The following is a 21,844-nucleotide window of genomic DNA, read 5'->3' on the forward strand; positions in this document are numbered from 1 at the left end:
ACTCATGGTCTTATCTCATGCTCTCATAAGACCTACACACATTTGTGAAGGTTGTAAAGGGCAAGGGTGCAAGCTTTAGCTGAACACCTGTGATCTCTGATCCCTCAGATGGTGCTGCATCAAGAATCATCATTCATCTGTAGCTGATCTAACCACATGGGCTCAGGATTACTTTGGTAAACCACAATATGGAGCACCACAATATGGAGTTACATCCACAAATACCAGTTAAAACTTTACTGTGCAAAACGGAAGCCTTATGTTAACTGTGTACAGAAGCACCGTCAACTTCTCTGGGCTCAGAGGCATCTGGGATGGACCATCACACAGTGGAAACGTATTATGGTCCAATGAATCAGTATTCCAGGTCTTTTTGGAAGAAATGGATGGCATGTGCTCCAGACCAAAGACCAAAAGGACCATCCAGACTGTTGCCAGCAACAAGTCCAAAAGCCAGGGTCTGTCATGGTATGGCAAACGTAACTTCTGTGATGGAGCATTAATGCAGAAAAGTACTTAGAGATTTTGGAGCAACATATGCTGCCTTCAAGATGACATCTTTTCCAGGGACATTTCAACAAGACAAGGCAAAACCACATTCTGCACACATTACAAAGGCATGACTGTGGAAGAAGAGGGTGCCTGTCCGTTCTTTCCACAATAGAGGATGTGTGGTGAATTTTGAAAGGAAAAGTATGACAATGACAACTCTGTGCTTTTGCATACCTTAAGACCTGTTTGCAGGAAGAATGGGACAAAATAACACCTGAAAGGTTTCATCACTTGGTGTCTTCTGTCCCTAAACATCTTTTGTTTAGATGTGTTGTGAGAGGGAATGGTAATATTACAAAGTCATAAATGCTTTACTGTCTCAACTTTCTTTTTATTTTTTTGAAACGTGTTGCAAGTTTTTCAGTGTTTTCAGTTTTACTTTCAATTTCAGCATACCATCTCAAATTTTTCTGGTTTAGGGCTGCAAATCAAGCGTGTACTCACTCTGTGTCTTCTGAAAAGCAATTGTGGTAAACAGAAAAGTTGTACTTGCTGATAGTAATCTCTTTCATCTGAATCAGACAAAACGTACAGTTCTGTCACCTCTTCATGCAAGCTGTATTTTGCTTGAACATCACTTGCTTGGTCTATTTACTTTGAGTTTCTTTTCCAAAGGCATTTCGAAGTTTCAGCAGTTAAGAAAATAATGTACCTCCTTCATGTTTATTACACTTCCTGTGTAATGAAAAATATGAACCCAAATGGATATCGAATCAAAGGGGCGCTTCAGTCTATCTAATCGCCTGACACAACTCAGAAATACACTGCATGAGTCTACAATCTGGGCTAGGAAGAAATCGACCCTCTATACCATTCGGTATATTTTTATTTACAACTGTTCATGGTGCTGTTGTTCTTGGTTCTAGAAAAGTAAATCATAATCCATTTTATGCCTTTAAGCATATAAAATGATGTGGATGCCACGAAACCTAGAGGTTAGTCTATTTGTAACAGTGTTATTTCAATAACCTTTAATATAGCTATGAGTGTTTTGGTAGTAAATGTATGGTTGTAACAACAATGCCGGCTTCATTTGCTTTAAGGAAGAATCCTTTGAATTGTTCTTTTCAACGTAAGTCAATATAATAAGATTATTTACTTTGTATACAATTACAATCGCACTATTGATTATAACTCATTAATATACAGTGATTAGTTTATTGGACTTAAAGTCCAATTTAGGTAAAAAAAAAATTCATGACTTTTAACTTGACCAGCACTTTCTAATCTATGATTTAAGACTTGGACTTAGCTAAGTTTTGCATGTTATAATACTAAATAATATAGTTTATGCTATAAATATTAGTTACTTCTACATGACTCAAACTATACCGATTATCAACTACTACAGCCTTCTGAAATGGACTAATATGGCCTCATGACTCACCCTTCCTCTGCCCTCCAGGACCCAACTAACTGACTTTTACTTGGATTTGATTCAGTAGCAGTTTAGGGGGTGGCACGGTGGTGCAGTGGTTAGCACTGTCACCTCACAGCAAGAAGGTTCCAGGTTCGAACCTCACGTTTCACCTTTCTGCGTGGTGGAGTTTGCATGGGTTTCCTTTGGGCGCTCTGGTTTCCCCTGCCATCCAAAGACATGCAGTTAGATTAACTGGCTACTCTAAATTGCCAGTAGGTGTGAATAGTTGAGAGGAGAAAACCTCTATAAATAATCCAATAGAAGGCAACAGGAAACCACGACTGTAATTCTTCCCTAGAAGAAAAGCCGTCAGAGCGGCCACGTCACTGCAGCGATATGCCCAAGGGAGAGAGAGAGAGAGAGAGCAGTTTAGGATATGATACAATGAAGATTTGACTGCTGACTTTGACTTGACGAGAAATTATTATAAAACTTCGAATCGCCTAAATTCTGACCCTTTTGGTGGCGGTCCACTGTGAACTGGAAGTGTATGTGTTGGTGCTTGAGTCTGTGTGTGTGGCTGTCTAGTTACTCAAGATTGCACAATATGACCCAAAAAAAGGAGAAGCTTTTGAGTAACAATGAAAGGCTGAGAATATGCATTTTTATACATTGCTTATTTTAAAGGGGAGTAGACTGATAAATGGCTTCCTGTCCCATGGGAGCTTTTTTCTTTTTTTTATAAACAAAGCTCCTGCCTTACAATATTATCATAAATTGATACTCTTATGCATGACCTTTGCAAGTAATCATTCTGCTATATGTCTAATTATATTTTCATAAATCAGTACTCTTATGCATAGTCTGTATAAATAAGCACACAGCTGCAGTATATAGTATGTCTCATCATGTTATCATAAACTAGCACACTTATGGGTGACCTGTGAAAGTAAACATACAGCTCTGACACACCATTGCAGATGCAACTTTAGCTTCTTTCACTACCTTCTGCAGTTTTGCACCACCTTGTTGCCTGGAGGCACTTATCGCAATCCATCAAAACTGCAAGTGTCAGAATCTCTGCCCTGTGCATTTGTACATACTGCATATTTGTGTTACATTATACATCACTGATATCAGGGAGACACATTTATTCAGTTTAGATTAGTATGGTTATATAAATGTACATGCACACAACATTTTGTACTAACATGTTTTATTTTTGCTGTGTCTGTGTAAACCGGTCTGCTCTCTGGCCCTTCTTTCTCTTACTTGCACGCAGAATGAGGAAGTTCAGCCTTGCGTTTGTGGTAGCTTCCTTTTTGCAGCTTTCACGTCTTTAACAGGAAGAGAGACAGAAAGAGCCTGTGTGTGCGTGTGAGAGAGAGAGACAGAGAGAGAGAAAACGAACGGCACTCTGACACAAATAACGCCATGAAAAGGGCCTTGGAGGGACGTTGAATCTGACCTGGAGTTTTGCTGAAGCCAAACAAAGCTAAGGTTATCTGAGGAGTAAGTGCTGAGAGAAGAGGTCACTGGACAGGATGTCGTCCCTTCAGCCTTGGTACCATGGCAATATCACTCGTTCTATGGCAGAGGACCTGCTCTCCAAAAATGCCAAGGATGGGAGCTTCCTCCTCAGAGACAGCGAGTCCATACAAGGAGCTTATGCCCTCTGCGTGCTGTGAGTACACCACTCTGGTCACAAAGTTTGGTCATTTCTGCTGGGCCAGCTAAACATGCAGCAATGCTAATGCATACAAAAAAAAAAAAAAACACCACCACCCAGATCTTTCAAAAAAAAAAAAAAGAGTAAATCAAGGGTCACCAGCTTGTGGTTTAATCTTAAAGTTCTATGACAATCATCCAAGTTTTTTGTTGTTGCTTTGTTTTTTTAATTTATGGATTTTAGGAGAAATAGAAACATCTTCAGGACAATATCACAAGTTGTGTATAACGTGACACAAGACTTACCACTACTGGTTTTAGGATGCCTTTCAATATTGTCCTAATGGAACAGAAAACAAACCTATATTATTGACAAATAGCTTAAGATTTTGTATATTATAGCAGTTATGTAAAATGGTATATAGGTATGATAGCTACCAAGAGCTGTTCTGTGTCTTTTGTCCACCACCTGATGTTTACTGAGACATAAAAGACTGAACACAAGCCTAAGAGATGCTGGTACACCTAATTATCGCTTCTTACGTGAAGGGGAAAAGGTGATTAAAGTATGTAGAAATGGCTTTCAAGAAATGACGCATGACAGCAATGATCTAGTCGATGTTTCTTTTGTGATGTTGCACCAGACAAACAAAAGGCTTGAATGCAAGCTGTTTGCTTGTTTGTGGAAGTCCAGGCTATAGATTTTGTCTTACCTAACCCACTGCACTGAAATACTCTGAGTGTGGTAGTTTTTAAACCATGTAAATACATGCAGACGCCACTTAAAGTGAATGTTTTACATATACAGCAAATATGAAATGTGCTGCAGGCTGGTCTGCTAAATATATTCATGCAAATTGTCTCTACTAATAGATACCAGCAAGCATACAAAAGACCTGAGCTTATCTAAATGTCAGTTGACTCTTCGTACCTGGGAAATGACAACGTAACTGTTCAAAGTGAAAGAGTATGGTTTGAAAGAGAACACTATATATAGAAGTTACTGTCTAAACTGCTAATGCTTGCACATACACAAAAGTTCACCATTTCCTGTTCGTTTCTGCATAAAATCATGCACAATGTAAATTCATTAAATTATCATTTTACATGCATCGATTTTATTAGAACTGCCATTCATAAGTTTATGCACCTTAACTGAAACAGCATTATGTTTGTGCATATGCAGGTACCAGAACTGTGTATATACCTATAGAATTCTACCCAATGAAGAGAAAAAGCTTTCTGTGCAGGTAAGAGAACGCAGAGAGTTCTTGAATTTCTGTCATAGATTAATATGAACGAATTCTTTCGAATAGGTTATTGTTTCTGTAGTAATAGGCCTTGTATGGCAGATAATATACGTATATATGGAAAGAGTCTCTAGTGTCAGCACTTTGTACAACCCCGTTCCCCCCCCCCCCCCCCCCCCCCCAAAAAAAAAAGTTGGTTTGCTGGGTAAAACAAATAAAAACAGAATGGGCTGATTTACAAATCATGGAAACCTTATGTTTTTCATTTAAAATAGTACAAAAGCAACATATCAAATGTTGAAACAGAATTTTTTTTTAACAAAATGCTCATTTTGAATTTGTTGTCAGCATCACGGTTCAAAAAAAGTTAGGACAGGGGCATGTTTACCACTGTGTTGCATCACCTCTACTTTTAACAACACTCTGTAAATGTTTGGGAACTGAGGAGACCAATTGCTGTAGTTTTTAAAGAGAAATGTTGTCCCATTCTTGTCTGATATACAGTTTCAGTTGCTCAACAGTTTGGGGTCTCCTTTGTCGTATTTTGCGCTTCATAATGCACCAAATGTTTTAAATGGGAGACAGGTCTGGACTGCAGGCAGGCCAGTTTAGCACCCAGACTCTCTTACCATGGAGCCATGCAGTTTTAATATGTGCAGAAAGTGGTTCGGCATTGTCTTACTGAAAGAAGGAAGGCCTTCCCTGAAAAAGATTTTGTCTGGATGGCAGCATATGGCTCTGAAATGCGTATATATCATTCAGCATTAATGATTCCTTCCCAGATGTACAAGCTACCCACGTCATGTGCACTAATGCACCTTCATACCATCACACATGCTGGCTTTTGAACTGTGCACTGATAATAAATCAGATGACCCCTCTCCTCTTTAGCCTGGAGGACTTGGTGTCCATGATTTCCAAAAAGAATATCAAATTTTGATTCATCAGACCTCAGGACAATTTTTCACTTCACCTCAGTCCATCGTAAAAGAGCTCGGGCCCAGAGAAGGTGGCGGTGTTTCTGGATATTGTTTATATCTGGTTTTAACTTGCATTTGTGGATGCAGTAATGAACTGTTTTCACAGACAATGGTTTTCTGAAGTGTTCCTGAGCCCATACAGTGATTTCTACTCCAGACACATGTCTGCTTTTAATGCGGTGTCAACTGAGGGCCTGAAGATCATAGGCATCCAGTGTCCTTGTCCTTTGCATACAGAGATTTCTCCGGATTCTCTGAATCCTGTCATGATATTATGTATCGGAGATGATGTGATCACCAAATTCTTTGCAATTTTATGTTGAGGAATGTTATTCTTAAAATAGCATTCTTAAAATGTTACTGACATGTTGCAAATTAATTATTTTTTTAACAAATATGTCAGTCTTTTGTTGCCCCATCCCAACTTTTTTGAAATATGTTGCTGGCATTAAATTCAAAATGAGCATATATTTTTCAAAAAACAAGAAGATTTATCTGTTTCAATACATGATATGTTGTCTTTGTACTATTTTAATGAAATATAGGGTTTCTGTGATTTGCAAATTATCACATTCTGTTTTATTTACAGTTTACACAGCGTCCCAACTTTCTGGGAAACAGGGTTGTAAGTTCTCCACCAAATGGGGTTAAACAGTATGACATTCATCAATAATTAAAAATTTTGAAAAAGAATAAAAGAGGAATAAACCCGTTCAAGACACGCTGTTATTGGAAAATTCAACATCGTGGTGGTGACATATCACACCACCCGGTCATAACAGCATGCTCTGTTGTGCATTATTCACTTACTTTTTAAATTGTCAAATGTTTTTATCCAAAGTGTATTGTAGTTCAGACAGGCTACAATACTGATGAATGGCTCTAACAAATACAGCAGAAATTTCTAATAGACTTCATATTTTGATGTTGCCTGAGCTCCTGTATTATCTTGTGGGTTTTTTCTTTTCAGAAACACCAAAGAAATAGACTATAGTTTACTTTTTAATGCTATATCAGTAACTGGATTATTTTGTGAGTTTGAGCCTCAGGACTGTTATTGTTGGTAATAAGACCCTTGAACCTGAATGCTCAACTCTGTTTGTATTGGATTCCACCTCACTTGAAAGTTGATTTCATCTAATGTGTATATTTTGGTGATGGATGGTCAATTACCTTTTTTAATGTAATTTTTAAAAAATCATTCTGAATCTGTTAAAGTCACATCTGTGATTAATGTGACGTTTCGGTATTTTTAGCATGCCACCTGCTGAAGACTCACAAGTTGCTTGTTAAATTTGCTAAGTTTCACAGCAAGCAATCACAGATATCTAACATCCTACGAACTTTTGAGGGTTTGGTTAAGGGTGTTTTTAGTTTTTCTATGAACGTGTGGCCTCATGGCAGCTGTCTGCTCAGCTGCTGTGGACACCCTGCCTCTGGTGTGTGGGTGTCTTGTCTCTTTAGGCAGACTCTATTCTTGCCTCTGTACTGCAGACATTGGGGTAAAAGCACGCCACTGCAGCTGCAACACCACTTGCTGCTTTTACTGTGTATTAGATTAAACAGTGCAAAACTGTATTGACCATGGAAGGTCCATTTAGTGCCAACAAGATACAAAGCAAACGTATTAAAATGCACTTTGTACATGCCATTTTTGAAAACTTGGCTCTCAAGAACATTTTTGTACCCTTGTAGAAGTTGACATGACATGCAATAGATGCTCTGTCATGTGCAAAACTGCAGAAACATTTTTAATATCTGTCTGCATTGTGGTTCTTCCTCTTTTAGCCCTGAATTATACCAAAGCTTCTGTTTTAAATTATCCTTTAGTGTAGGCGTAAGGCAGGCCACAGGGTTCCTCTTGCACTTGGCCCTGAATGGAAACTTTCTGAAATGCAAGTTTTTCATCTCTCATTAGAGTTGATAAAAAGTGGTTAGCAGGGCATGTTGAAACGTGTGAAAAGTGTGTGGGAGACAATCTCTTCTAACACAGCTATAGCTACTACTGACAGCCATGTTGCGACCAAGATCACTAAAATGGATGCCAACCTAAATAACGCTGCCTTAGGTGGAACAGTGCAACAAGCGGTAAAACAGTGCCGTGAATAGATTTTTCTTTGCTATTGTCATACCAAAAAACAAACTAGGCTACATGTAGATGGGTGACAAACCCAATATGTGTCTTAGTAAGGTGTTGGGACATCATAAGCCAACAAAACAGTTATAATGCACTTTGGCGTAGGTTTTATAAGTCTCTGGAACTGTATTGGAGGATCCAACACCCTTCTTCCAACAGATATTACCTCCGTTATTTGATGATGGTGGTTGAGAAAATGTCGCTCCAAAATCTCCCATAGGTGTTCAATTTGGTTGAGTTCTGGTGACTGTGAAGGCCATAGTTTATGATCATTTTCATCCTCATAACACCATTAAGTGGATACTCCAGGACAAAGGCTGGGAACCTTTGCTTTAAGGGGGCAAATGGATCCAACCCATGCAAGCAAAATCGTCTCCACGGCATATCAGAGACACCGGTTTATATTTCAATTTGTCACCTACCTGTATGAATTTCTCTACTAGAGCTTAATGCTTACTGTACTTCATGCCACATTGCCCACGATCACTTGAGAGAACTTTTTCTCCCTTGAGGCCAGGTACCACACCCAAACAGACTATTTTTTTCCTTTACTCATTTCAGAATGAAACTGAACCTGCTGAAATGAGACAGTACAATAAAACTGTTTTTTTAACAATCTTATTTTGGAAGAAAAAAAGAACTTCATAGAAGAAAATGTACCAATAGACCATGAAATATCTGCACATTTGTATTATCACTCAGATGGCTTCTTCTTCTTCTTCTTCTTCTTCTTCTTCTTCTTCTTCTTCTTTTTTTCAGCTAAGCCTTCATAGTTTTATGGTGATAACCAACACATAATAGTTTTTCAAGGTGCATAATAAGCTAATAGTTTCCACAGTAATTAAATGTCATTTAAATTCAAATGCTTTCAACATAATTAAAAAATGATGACACTTTAAGGTTTCCTTAAGAAGCATTTAATGCATTAGTTAAGATTAACAAACCTTGAAGTGTTAATACATCACAAGTAATGTTAGATAAATAACAAAAGTTAGCAAATATTATTTGACTTTAAATATGTTTATCCAATCCATGACTAAAAAAAAAAAATCTGCATTTTTTTTTTTTTTTTTGGGGGGGGCAGTTTACAGCATGAACTCTGATCTCCAGGTGTAAATATTGAAAGTTGCTTCAGCCTCAGGTCTGAATTTTGCTAATTAATAACCACAAACATCTTCATTTAGGTGTTGTTCATACTGATCATTATGGACTTAAATGTACTCACTGATCTTTATTGGCGTTTGTTTGTTTGTTTGTTTGTTTGTTTGTTTGTTTGTTTGTTTGTTTGTTTGTTTAAACAGGAAATAGCTATACATGGATGACAGAGCACTGTGTTTTGGAAATACGTTCATTTCATATTCAGATATTTTAAAACACACATTGAACTTTGACCCGAGTGAACTGTAATGCTTAGTTAATGGATCTAAAGTATAATCATAATCGTCAATTTCTTTTTTTATATTTTGAAACCAAGACAGATAGAAACTTTTGCACTCAGCTGTATGTGCTATGAATGCACTAAAAGCCTTTGCTATCCATTCCCTGTGTTTTCAGGCATCTGAAGGTGTCCCCATTCGGTTCTTCTCTGTGCTCTCAGAGCTGGTGGACGCGTACTATAAGGAGAACATGGGTTTAGTCACACATCTGCAGTATCCTGTACAGAAGGAGGAGGAGCCAGAAGATGAATCAGGTAGGAATCAGGATTGCTAAGAAGTTCTTGATAAGATTGTGTTGCCCTATTGTACTATTTGTCCTAATAGTACTAGAGTAAATTGTACTATAGCTTGATTGTGCAGTGGCATTCTCTTCTGTACCTCCGGGCATGTGAAGGTGGTGTGGCTTTCTTTAATAATAAAGATGCAAAATACCAGCAAAGCTACAACTTGAAAATTATTTTTCTGTATGCACTGGGGCTCTGAGTCACAGTTCAATTTATGCATGCAAGAATTTATTGTGTGTCTAACCAGTGGTGGACGCTTTATAATTTGGTTCTGTTAATCTCAATTCCCACAGAGCAGTTCAGTTTACCTCCTCAGCTTCCACCGCGGAACTTCACACCCAGCGAAAATAGAGATTCCCATGCCGAGCCTGTAAAGACAATAGAGCAAAGCCGTGTGTCCATCGTAGACACTTACCTTCAGCGGGTGCAGCATGTCGACATGTCACAGTACTACATGATTTATTCCATGTTATCGATACCACAATATCTCACATTACTAAATTATTTATACTATAAAACGATTTATACTAAAATGACTAACAATACTTTTAACTATGACTGATACTATGGTTCTGTTAAAAATAATGAGCATTGGTTAGGTGATCATATGGCTATATACTGTGTTTGTTAAGAGTTGTACTTATCTGGTATAGTGTTATTCTGCATCTCTCACTGCAATCCAACTGACTTGTTTAACATGCAGCATCTCTGAAGAACATCAAATGGCAATCCAGGATTACTTCAGCTCGGCTGTGGGTCTGGATGTGGACCAGGTACAAAATGGGAACCCCACTCTCCCCAACCTGAAGAAGCTTCTCAAGACCATCTGCAAGAACCTCAACAGGTATAAATCAGCTGAGCTTGATGCTGAAGGAAATGAAAATCCACTGGCATTTTTAAACATACCGATAAATGAAATAAAAGGTATACAAATTCCTATTCACCAAAATTTGATCTAATTTCAATTTACTCTTTAATATTTCTGATATTTTCTCTTTTTACTTTTTGTAGTGAGATTTCTCGTACACTTCCCACTCTGGAGGCCTTACAGAAAATTGTAGACCAGCCCATGTCACCTGGAGGTGGGAGACTTCGAGGACAGGTAACTGTGCTTTATCAGCTAAATTATTTTTTAATTGTAAAATAAACTAAAATCTCTGTATCTGGTGATTCCTACATGCTGAGCTTGTTTTTTGTTTTAGCTCTCACTTGATGCCAGCCTGTCTGTGAGTTTTAGACTTGAGCAACTGACCAAGCTTTTGTATTCAATTGAAGACAAGGTATTATAATTTTTTTTTCCCTTTCGGTGTGATTCATGCTGTATGTCATGTTTCTTTCTTTCTTTTTCTTGTAATACAAAACCCTTGTTTTCAAGACAACTCTGCAAGGATTTACTGTCAAACATGCTTTCTGTTTCCCAGGCTAAGAATACAGTATTTGAATCTGCTGGATATGATGGAGGTCACAGGAAGTCACTTATACCACCTGTTACGTTTGAAGTAAGAAAGAATTTATATATATATATATGTGCATACACGCACATTGCATATAAGATTAAACACATAATATACATAATATAAAGAGGAGGTATTAAAAAAGAAATGTAGGTTACACACCCCCAGATATGTGCCGATACCTGCACACAGACATATCTAAATAAACAATGACAGGTTGATTTGTTGTTGCCTGACATGAAGGGGAGTTGATAGTTTTCCTACAACAGCACATCTTGACATTATTATTATTATTATTATTATTATTATTATTATTATTATTATTTATCTTATACTACGGGAATTTGTCAAAGCTAGCCATTTTTTTTTATTTATCATCGAATGACACATTGTATGCTTTATCAGTTTAAAATTGCATTTAACATTATGAAACAGTTCCTGTTATCAATTACATCATAACAACATTACTACAATAAGCTTTTCATTATTACTGTCATTCCTTGATCAACCTCCCTTTTTTCTCTTTGTTGAAGTTAATAAGACAAGAACGCAGATGAGAAAGCAGCTTGTTATGTTTCTGAGAAACCGCAAAGCCCTCTGTCTTGAATATTTTTCCCGTGCAGGAAATCTTTACCACTGATTGTTATCGCCGACACTGAAGGACCCTTCAAAAATGTTAATCTCCTCAGAGAAATTATACGCACTTTTTTTTTCATGTATATGGTACATCTAGCCAACAAGTCACAGTGTTACTGTGGAAACAAGAACATATGAGAAAGAGAGCGTTAATACCTGTGATTTGCCTTGTAGTCAGAACTAATGTCGAAGGTGCTGTTTTAGAAAATTAATCGACACCTAATTAATCTAACCAATCAGCATCAAGAATTCAACATCTCTGTGGTATAAGTGTATAAAAGATATATATTTATGCATGTAGTTACATGTCGCAAGCATTTTAAGACTGGCCGCATATCTGATCGCTCTCACTGTGTTGCAGCGGTGAAAATGTGAACATGTTCCATTGGTTCCTCTATTCATTTGCTTTCCACAGCCACATGCAAATAAGGGACAGTCATGTTTCCCTATGTAGAAGAGTATTGTGACATTGCATCTGGGTGTTTGTGGACTGAGCACTATTTCTATACAGAGTTTTTTTTTTTAAACATTTCATAAGACACATTTTTATTTATATGTTGTGTTTCCTGTTTTGTGTTCTAACAGGTGAAATCAGACTCCCTTGGCATTTCAAACAAAATGTTCCTAAAAGTTGATGTAGAAGGTGGGAAAGTTTACTTCAAGAAATCCAAAGATGGACCTGAGGACAAATACTTTGTGCACAATAAAAGTATGTTGTTGCTCTTTTATGAAAATAATGAAACGTGTGAAAGTGCTCATGTGTTTAGTAACCTTAAAGAGGAAATGACTTGTCATCCCTCATTGGCTCATGACGCTCTCTCATTAACAATGGTAAAGCCACAGGATTAACATGTGCAAGGTGTCTGTTTTTTTATTCAGAAAATCTTTCAAAAGACTGTTCTGAGCTGCAGACATGCTGTATACAGTCAACATTTCCTAAATAGTATTTAAGGAAGTCCTATGCATCAAAATGACTTAATACGGAACTTAAATAAGAAGAAATGACTAATGGTATGAATCTGTTTGCCATCATGTAGTCTTGCAGTTGGTGAAGTCCAAGAAAATGCACACCAAACTGGAGATAGTGGTGGAGACTGAGAAGGAGAAGACCCAGCGTAAAGAATTTGTCTTTAATGACACCAAGGTGAAGCTGCACCATGAATACATTGGTCCAGAAGTTATTTGTAAATGTTAAGAATATATTTGCATTTATCCGGTTCTGTAGGCAGCATTAATTTCCAAATTTTATCATTACAAAGTCACAGCGTATTTTGGCTTCTCTTCTTCTTCTCTCTTTTTTTTTAATCACATAAAACCGCATGTCTGGATATTAAAGAAAGAAAGAAAGAAAGAAAGAAGTGATTCAGTTCTCACATGGACCTAAGTACGTGTGTGTGTGTGTGTGTGTGTGTGTGTGTGTGTGTGTGTTTTTCAGAAGAGAGAAGGTTTCTGTCAATTACTTCAGCAGATGAAAAACAAACATTCAGATAAGGCCGAGCCGGATATGATCAGCTTATTTGTTGGCACATGGAACATGGGTAAGTGTGTCATCAGCACTGTCTTCAGTGTTGCAGAACTAATTGCTCCAGACCAAATTTCTACTTCAACAGCTTTTATCCAACTTTACACTCAACACAGAAACTCTCACCCTTGCTTCAGTTAATAATCTCATCTGAATGCTGTAGGTTTGTACCAAGGAACTGCTGCTGTAATCATAAAGATTGGCTAATCACATCCTAGGACTCTTATTCACAATATGCTCAAACATTCACCATATGAATGAATGAATTTATTTATTTCGAACATGTATAAAAAAATGTATGTAACTATTTGTACATACAAAAGAAAGAAAACGAGAAATTTAAAAAAATAACATAAAGAGCTAAGACATTACAAAACACCGCATATTGTTCGAAAAAGGAGTGGGAAGAAGTACAATACTTTTTTAATTTCCCACCCCTTTTTAACTACCCCGAAATCCAAACTACATTAATACACCTATAAAAATATATACCATATATACACTTCATGAATATCTATATAAATATATAATTACAAAAATATATACTACATACCATATATACACTTCATAAATATATATATAAATATATAATTACAAATATAAATATATACTACATACCATATATAACTACAAAAATATATATATACTATATACCATATATACACTTCATATCTATATAAATATATAATTACAAAAATAAATATCTACTACATACCTATCCCTGTAAATATAAATATATACACTATCCCCATAAATAAATATATACGGTACCATATATACCATATACTAAGTTAGTTCTAATATAACAATCAACCCTATTCTATTTATAGATTTATCCCTCATCATCCTCCGTTAACATACTTCCTCTTCCATATACTTGTTTAAAAATATTTTTTTGTACCTTTTTTTAAACAGATTTATATTTGCACTTTGTTTTATTTCTGTCTCCAGTCTGTTCCATAAAGTCACCCCACAGCTCGATACGCACATGCTTTTCATATTTGTTCGAACCTTTGTTTTTTTAAAATTTAGGTCTCCCCTCTCTCTCACTAAACATTCCTTGTATATTTTTTGGCAATAGATTATTTCTCGCTTTGTACATTATTTGTGCTGTTCTGAATTTGACCAGATCCATAAATTTCAACATGTGTGAGTTTATGAATAGTGAGTTTGTGTGATCTCTGTATCCTGTTTTGTTTATTGTCCTTATTGCTCTTTTCTGTATTGTACATATCGGCTGTAGAGTGGTTTTGTAGGTGTTTCCCCAGACTTCGACACAGTAAGTCAGATATGGCAAAAATAACGAGTAATATAGAGTACGCAAAGATTTGCAATCAAGAATATGTTTTGCTTTCCACAGAATTGCTGAGCACTTTGCCAGTTTTGCTCGTATGTATCCTACATGAGGTTTCCAGCAGACTTTATGATCCAAAATCACACCAAGAAATTTAATTTCCTGTACCATTTCTATCTTAGTATTGTCTATTATCAATTCTACATTACAATCTATTTTGTGTCTCCCAAACAACATGATCTTTGTTTTGCTTAGATTTAATGATAATTTATTTTTGTCAAACCATAGTTTTACTTTATTTATTTCAGTTGTGAATGTCTCCAAAGTCTGCTGCAAATTCTCACCGGAACAAAAAAATATTGGTGTCATCTGCAAACAAAACAAATTTCAGTACTTGCAAAACTCTACATATGTCATTGATATATAATATGAATAATTTCGGACCTAATATTGACCCCTGTGGTACCCTGCATGTAATGTTCATGAAATCAGATTTATGGTCACCTATCTGCACAAACTGTTGCCTGTTTCTTAGATAGCTCGACAGCCAGCTCCACCCAACTCCCCTAACACCACACTTTTCTAGTTTACTTAATAATATACTGTGATCAATGGTATCGAATGCTTTTTTTAGGTCCACAAATACTCCAATTGCTATTTTTTTTATTGTCTATACAGTTTGTGATTTCCTCTATTAGTTCCATTAGTGCCATTGATGTTGATCTGTCCGTTCTGAATCCATATTGACTGTCCGTAAGGAGGTTGTGTTTTTCAATGAATTTGTCCAGTCTATCTGAAAAAAGTTTTTCGAGTATTTTGGAGAATTGGGGGAGTAAAGAAACAGGCCTGTAGTTTGTGAAATGATGTCTATCTCCATTTAAACAATGGCATCACTTTTGCAATTTTCATTTTGTCTGGAAATGTACCTGATTGAAAAGATAAATTGCAGATGTGGGTGAGTGGTTTCACAATTCCCTCAATAACTGTCTTTACTGTTAACATGTCTATATCATTCCAGTCAGCAGAGGTTTTGTTTTTACATTTTCTTACAATTTGCATAATTTCTTCATCATCAGTTGCAGTTAGAAAAATTGTACTTGGATTTCTGTCCCCCATATCTTCTATGTCCCCACATTGTGTTGTCTCGGGTTCCTTTATTTTTGCTGCTAAATCTGGTCCCACATTTACAAAGAATTGGTTAAAACCATTCACCACATCCTCCATATTATTTATTGTCTTGTCAGTTTCAGTGTAGTACTCCGGGTAATTTGTAGTTTTGGATCCATTTCTCACAATACCATTTAGTACAGTCCATATACCTTTAATATTGTTTTTATTTTTCTCCACTAATTTATTATAATAGTCTTTCTTACATATCCTCATAATATTAGTTAATTTATTTTTATTTTTTCTATATTTTTCCTCTGCCTCTATAGTTCGATGCTTTAAGAATTGTCTGTATAATATATTTTTCTTTTTGCAGGCATTTGTATGCCATACTTAGTACTGTAAAAGTGTAATGATTGTAAACCCACTATGCTGTGTCATCCACAAGACTGTGGGCTCACGTTTGAGTCTAGTTCCTCCCAAAGTTTCTCAGGACCTAAATCTACATCCAGATTTCTTTAAAACTAATGAAGTCATGTGTGTTATTCCTGTTATATCTGTTCAATTTGATCTCAGTGCACTGAATTTAAATGAAACACTTAGTGTTCTCTTGTTCCCAGGAAATGCCAACCCACCCTCCAATATTACCTCATGGTTTCAGTCCAAGGGGCAAGGGAAGACCTACGATGACACAACCAGTCAGATCCCACATGATATCTATGTCATTGGAACTCAGGAAGACCCACTGGGAGAAAAGGATTGGATCGATATAGTGAGGGGAACCCTCAGGGACATCACAAACATCAGCTTTAAACAGGTACAGCACTCTATATACGGTACATGATATACCAATATTCATATGAACGTCATCTGTATTGAGGCTCAATTTTGTTTCCTAATATCACCTATTTTGACAGAAATTGTGTCTGTGTGAGAAAAAAAGGGGAGAAAGTAGTCTGTTACAGAAGAGTACAAATGCGTGCTTCCAATAACTGTTTATTTAATCTTTTTTATTTAATAAGTATTTCTTTATGGAAAAATCACAAACTTCTGCATGTTACATGAATATGATCATGTGTGAAAGTGCATTTTAATATTGTTTGCCCTCGTGTGAGGGGAAACTACTTCTGAAAAATGAAACCACACTGGGGGGAAAAAAATCATATGTAAAATACTGTGATAGTGAATAGTGTAAAAAAAAATCACACCTGATAATAAATCAATCAGGTAATAAATCACATGTGAAAATAAATAAATCATGTGAAAGTGGACTACATGTGAGCAGTCCATGACATGAGAAAACATCATACAAACCCCATTTCCAGAAAAGTCGGGATATTTTCCAAAATGCAATAAAAACAAAAATCTATGATTTGTTAATTCACGTGAGCCTTTATTTAACTGACGAAAGTACAAAGAAAAGATTTTCAATAGTTTTACTGACCAACTTAATTCAATTTAATAAATAAATTGAAGTTAGAATTTGGGGCGGCACGGTGGTGTAGTGGTTAGCGCTGTCGCCTCACAGCAAGAAGGTCCGGGTTCGAGCCCCGTGGCCGGCGAGGGCCTTTCTGTGCGGAGTTTGCATGTTCTCCCCGTGTCCGCGTGGGTTTCCTCCGGGTGCTCCGGTTTCCCCCACAGTCCAAAGACATGCAGGTTAGGTTAACTGGTGACTCTAAATTGACCGTAGGTGTGAATGTGAGTGTGAATGGTTGTCTGTGTCTATGTGTCAGCCCTGTGATGACCTGGCGACTTGTCCAGGGTGTACCCCGCCTTTCGCCCGTAGTCAGCTGGGATAGGCTCCAGCTTGCCTGCGACCCTGTAGAACAGGATAAAGCGGCTACAGATAATGAGATGAGATGAGAAGTTAGAATTTGATGCCTGCAACACACTCAAAAAAAATAGTTGGAACAGAGGTAAAATAAGACTGAAAATTTAATAGGATATTCATGTAACATCATTTTGGAAGAGTCCACCAGCAAGTTCATTGGTAACATGATCAGGTATAAAAGGAGCATGCACCAAAGGCTCAGTCTTTGCAAGCAAGGTTGGGATGTGGCTCACCCCCTTGTGCCAAAATTCATGAGAGAACTGTTAGTCAATTCAAAAAGAACATTTCTCAATGCAAGATTTTAGGTCTTTCTAAATCTACAGTACATAATATTGTGTAAAGGGCAAAGTCAGAAGCCACTGTTGAATGTATGTGACCTTCGAGGCCTCAAGCAGCACTGCCTGAGAAACTGACATGCTTATGTGACAAATATAGCCACATGGGCTCAGGGGTATTTCGGAAAATTGTTGTCACTTAACACAGTCTGCCGCTGCATCCAGAAATGCAACCTGAAACTGTATTACACAAGGAGAAACCCATTCATCAATTCTGTGCAAAAACACTGCCGATTTCTTTGGGTCTGAACTCATCTCAGATGGACCGAAAGATGGTGGAAACGTGTGCTGTGGTCAGATGAGTCCACATTTCAGCTTGTTTTCAGGAAAACCAGACGTTAAGTTCCCCGTGCCAAAAGTTAACATGACCATCCAGTTTGTTATCAGAGAAAAGTGCATAAGCCAGCATCTGTGATGGTATGGGGTCCATCACTACCCATGGCATGGGTGAGTTGCATGTGTGTGAAGGTAACATTGACACGGAAGCGTATATTGGGATTTTTGAGAGACACATGTTGCCATCAAGGTGGCATCTCTTCCCATGAAGTCCATGCTTACTTGAGCAGGGACAATGCCAGGCCTCATTCTGCATGGGCTACAACAGTGTGGCTTTGTAGACACAGAGTGCATGTGCTTAACTGACCTGCTGCCAGTCCAGAGCTGTCTCCAATCTCACAGAGACTGTGTCAACATATGTAACCTTCTGTGAGGACTTGGTTATTCCACTCAAACAGGTTTCTTTCTTTCCGAACAACAAACCATGGATTTCCAAATCAGTTAAAAACTTAATAAACCAGCGTAACATTTGTTTTTACCAGGGGTACACTACTAAGTATAGAGAGCTACAAAAACAAGTTAAGAAAGAACTTAAGGTTGCCAAGTGTAGCTATAAACATAGAGTGGAGAGCCTGCTTTGTGCCGGCCGCTCCCGCCCTGCATGGGAAGGGGTGAAATCCATGATGGGTATGAAAACCAAGAAATGTTCTATTTCTCACGGCAACATGTCTGACTATGAACTTTCAAATGAACTGAATGTTTTTTATAACCGTTTTAATACACACAACTTTGCAGTGGAACAATCCCATTTTAAGGCTGTGACAGTGGGCCAAAATCCCGTCCACATTGAGGAGGGTATGGTCCGGAGACTTTTCCAGGGTGTGGAGGAGAGGAAAAGTCCAGGCCCTGATGGTGTCAGTGGCCGCTTACTCAAGAATTGTGCAGATCAGTTGTCTGATATTTTTTGCTATATTTTTAGACGCTCCCTCCATCTCAGTAAGGTCCCTTGCTCATGGAAAGATTCCATTATTGTCCCCATCCCTAAAAACAGAGCTCCAAAACAGCTGAATGACTACAGGCCCGTGGCCCTTACATCCCTTGTTATGAAGTCATTTGAGAAGATAGTTAAGAATGCACTATTATCCACTGTGAAAACCAACTTGGACCCATTGCAATTCGCCTATAGGCCAGGTAGAGGGGTGGACGATGCCATATGCACTTTACTGAATTTGGTGCTCTCACACCTTGAGGCAGCTACAGTAACACCTTTGCACGTCTTTTTATTGATTTTTCCTCTGCTTTTAACTGTATCCAGCCACATATTTTAGCTAATAGGTTAAAGAACACACATAACATTGACCCTGGTCTTATTTCTTGGTTGATGGATTTGTTTAACCGCCAGATCCTAACGTGTCAGGGTCAATGATGTTTTATCTGATGCTTTGCTCTCCTCCACTGGTTCACCGCAGGGTTGTGTTCTTTCCCCCCTTTTATTTGTTTTATACACACATTTGTGTCAAAGCCAGCACACAGGACGGCATATTTTAAAGTTTGCTGACGACTCTGTTATTGTGTCTCTTTTAAAGTCAGATGATCCTGATCATGGCTCAGTGGTGTCTGATTTTATTAACTGGTGTAAGTCATCCTTTTTAGACATAAACGTCAGCAAAACTAAAGAAATGATCATTGATTTTAGAAAAAACAAAGATGTCATCTCCCCTGTATATATTAATGGTCAGGTAGTTGAAGCTGTGGAGGAGTACAAATACTTGGGTACCATAATCGACTACAGATTTACTTTTGACAAACATGTGGACACTGTATGCAAGAAAGCTCACCAACGTATGCATTTGTATCGTAAACTGAGGAATTTTAACATGGATAGCAGTTTTATGAGAATGTTTTACAGTTGTTTTATTGAATCTGTTCTTACTTTTTCTTTTATCTGCTGGTTTGGGTTGCTGACACAGAAAAATAAGAACCGTATTTTTAACATCAGTCTCTGTAGCAAAATTGCCAATACCCCCCTGAACAACATCTCCACTCTCCATAAAATCAGGTCACTCGAAAAAGCACAGGCAATTTTAGCTGACCCCAGTCACCCCCTGTTCTCAGAGTTCTCCCTTTTAACATCCGGACGCAGATTTGTTTTAAAAGGTTGTAGAACCAACAGATTCAAAAACTCATTTTTACCTGCTGTAACCGTCCTTTTAAACACTTCTTGATGAATGTTTTTATTGTTCTAATTATTTATGTATTCATGTTTTTATGTTTTTTATGTCTCAATTGTGACTGTATTTATTGTTGGTGAGTGTGTTTTTTTCTGCTGGCTGCAAAATGAATTGCCCTCAGGGGACATTAAAGATACCTTGACCTTGTTGAGAATGTATGGCGCATCATGATAAGGAGAATCAGACAGTGACGGCCACGGACTGTTGAGCAGCTTTAGTCTTGTATCAAGCAAGAACGGACAAAAATTCTAATTGCAAAACCACAACAATTATTATCCTCAGATCCCATACGATTAAAAAGTGTTATTAAAAGGAAAGGTAATGCAACACAATGTTAATAATGCCTCTGTTCCAACTTTGAGTGTGTTGCAGGCATCGAATTCAAACTTAATTTATATTTACAAAATACAATTATGTTGGTCAAAACTATTGAAAATCTTTTTTTGTACTTTTGTCAGTTAAATAAAGGTTCACACAAATTAACAAATCACAGATTTTTATTTTTAGTGCATTTTGGAAAGTATCCCAACTGTTCTGGAAATGGGGTTATACATTTACTTGTTGGTAAAACAAGTTATGTATAAATCCATTCAATTTCATATGTGACTTTTTTTATCTGTAAGGGTTAATGTTTTAGCATTCAACAAGAATATCACCTTGAATAATACACACATAAAAACAGGGGTCATTTAACTGAAAGTGCCAATAATGACTCATAATACATCAAAAGCTGTATGAACTGACTTACTATCATGAGTTAGTCATTTGGAATTTCTTTGAAGTGTTGGAATGAAACACGTGGTGTTACTCTCATTGTTAAAAAAAAAATATGTAAAAGGTGCGAAAACAGTACTTAGCTACATCTTTTTAGTAAATGAGTACATTTAGTTGATAAAGCACATTTAAACAATGTCTGTTCAGAAGCGTGCTGTACAATAGGCTATATTAAACAAAGTTTTCTCCCAAGTACCTCTTGCCACTGTATTAGATAATAATCAAAATATGCACTGTGTACAGAAGAGACAGAATGCAAGTGCATGAATGCAGTATATTCTTTATTGAGACATATCCAAGAATCATAACCAATGTCCATAGCAGGGGTCAAAACACAGGCAGACAACATCAAACAAGGACAATCCATAATCAGAATAGTGGTACAGGAACCTGGATCAGTGCAGAACTAGGACACACGTGGACTTGACTGCACTAAAAACACAATAATACTTTGCAATGCTACAAGGAAACAGCAGGAATACATAAACAACCTAGTCAAGGACTAACACAGAACAGGTGAACACAGTTGGACAACAAACCAATGAAAGTACAAGTGCGAAAACAGAGGAAGAACAAACTCTAAGCAAACATGGACATGTGGCATTTGTTGCCATGTGAACTGTGACATGAAGGGGGACACGTGCAAATCAAATGCATACCCACATAAAACAATGCATTCAACCATTTCCAAAGGCGATGGAATAAAAGTATGTTTTG

At 37.2% G+C, this 21,844-nt stretch overlaps 1 protein-coding gene across 1 annotated transcript in view; it reads left to right on the plus strand.

The window, feature by feature from the left end:
* The first annotated feature begins 3,240 nt into the window (after nucleotides 1–3,240).
* Nucleotides 3,241–21,844, plus strand: part of inpp5d (inositol polyphosphate-5-phosphatase D) — a 52,251-nt gene continuing 33,647 nt past the window's right edge. Inside the window, exons 1-12 of the mRNA XM_060919808.1 lie at nucleotides 3,241–3,596; nucleotides 4,767–4,830; nucleotides 9,502–9,637; nucleotides 9,961–10,114; nucleotides 10,371–10,511; nucleotides 10,679–10,769; nucleotides 10,870–10,947; nucleotides 11,089–11,166; nucleotides 12,343–12,466; nucleotides 12,795–12,901; nucleotides 13,193–13,295; nucleotides 16,301–16,497. Coding sequence (XP_060775791.1) covers nucleotides 3,457–3,596; nucleotides 4,767–4,830; nucleotides 9,502–9,637; nucleotides 9,961–10,114; nucleotides 10,371–10,511; nucleotides 10,679–10,769; nucleotides 10,870–10,947; nucleotides 11,089–11,166; nucleotides 12,343–12,466; nucleotides 12,795–12,901; nucleotides 13,193–13,295; nucleotides 16,301–16,497 — 1,413 coding nt within the window. The 5' untranslated portion in view covers nucleotides 3,241–3,456. The remainder of the gene's footprint in view (nucleotides 3,597–4,766; nucleotides 4,831–9,501; nucleotides 9,638–9,960; nucleotides 10,115–10,370; nucleotides 10,512–10,678; nucleotides 10,770–10,869; nucleotides 10,948–11,088; nucleotides 11,167–12,342; nucleotides 12,467–12,794; nucleotides 12,902–13,192; nucleotides 13,296–16,300; nucleotides 16,498–21,844) is intronic.

The sequence above is a fragment of the Neoarius graeffei genome, chromosome 4 (genome assembly GCF_027579695.1).
Source record: "Neoarius graeffei isolate fNeoGra1 chromosome 4, fNeoGra1.pri, whole genome shotgun sequence".
Lineage (NCBI taxonomy): Eukaryota > Metazoa > Chordata > Actinopteri > Siluriformes > Ariidae > Neoarius > Neoarius graeffei.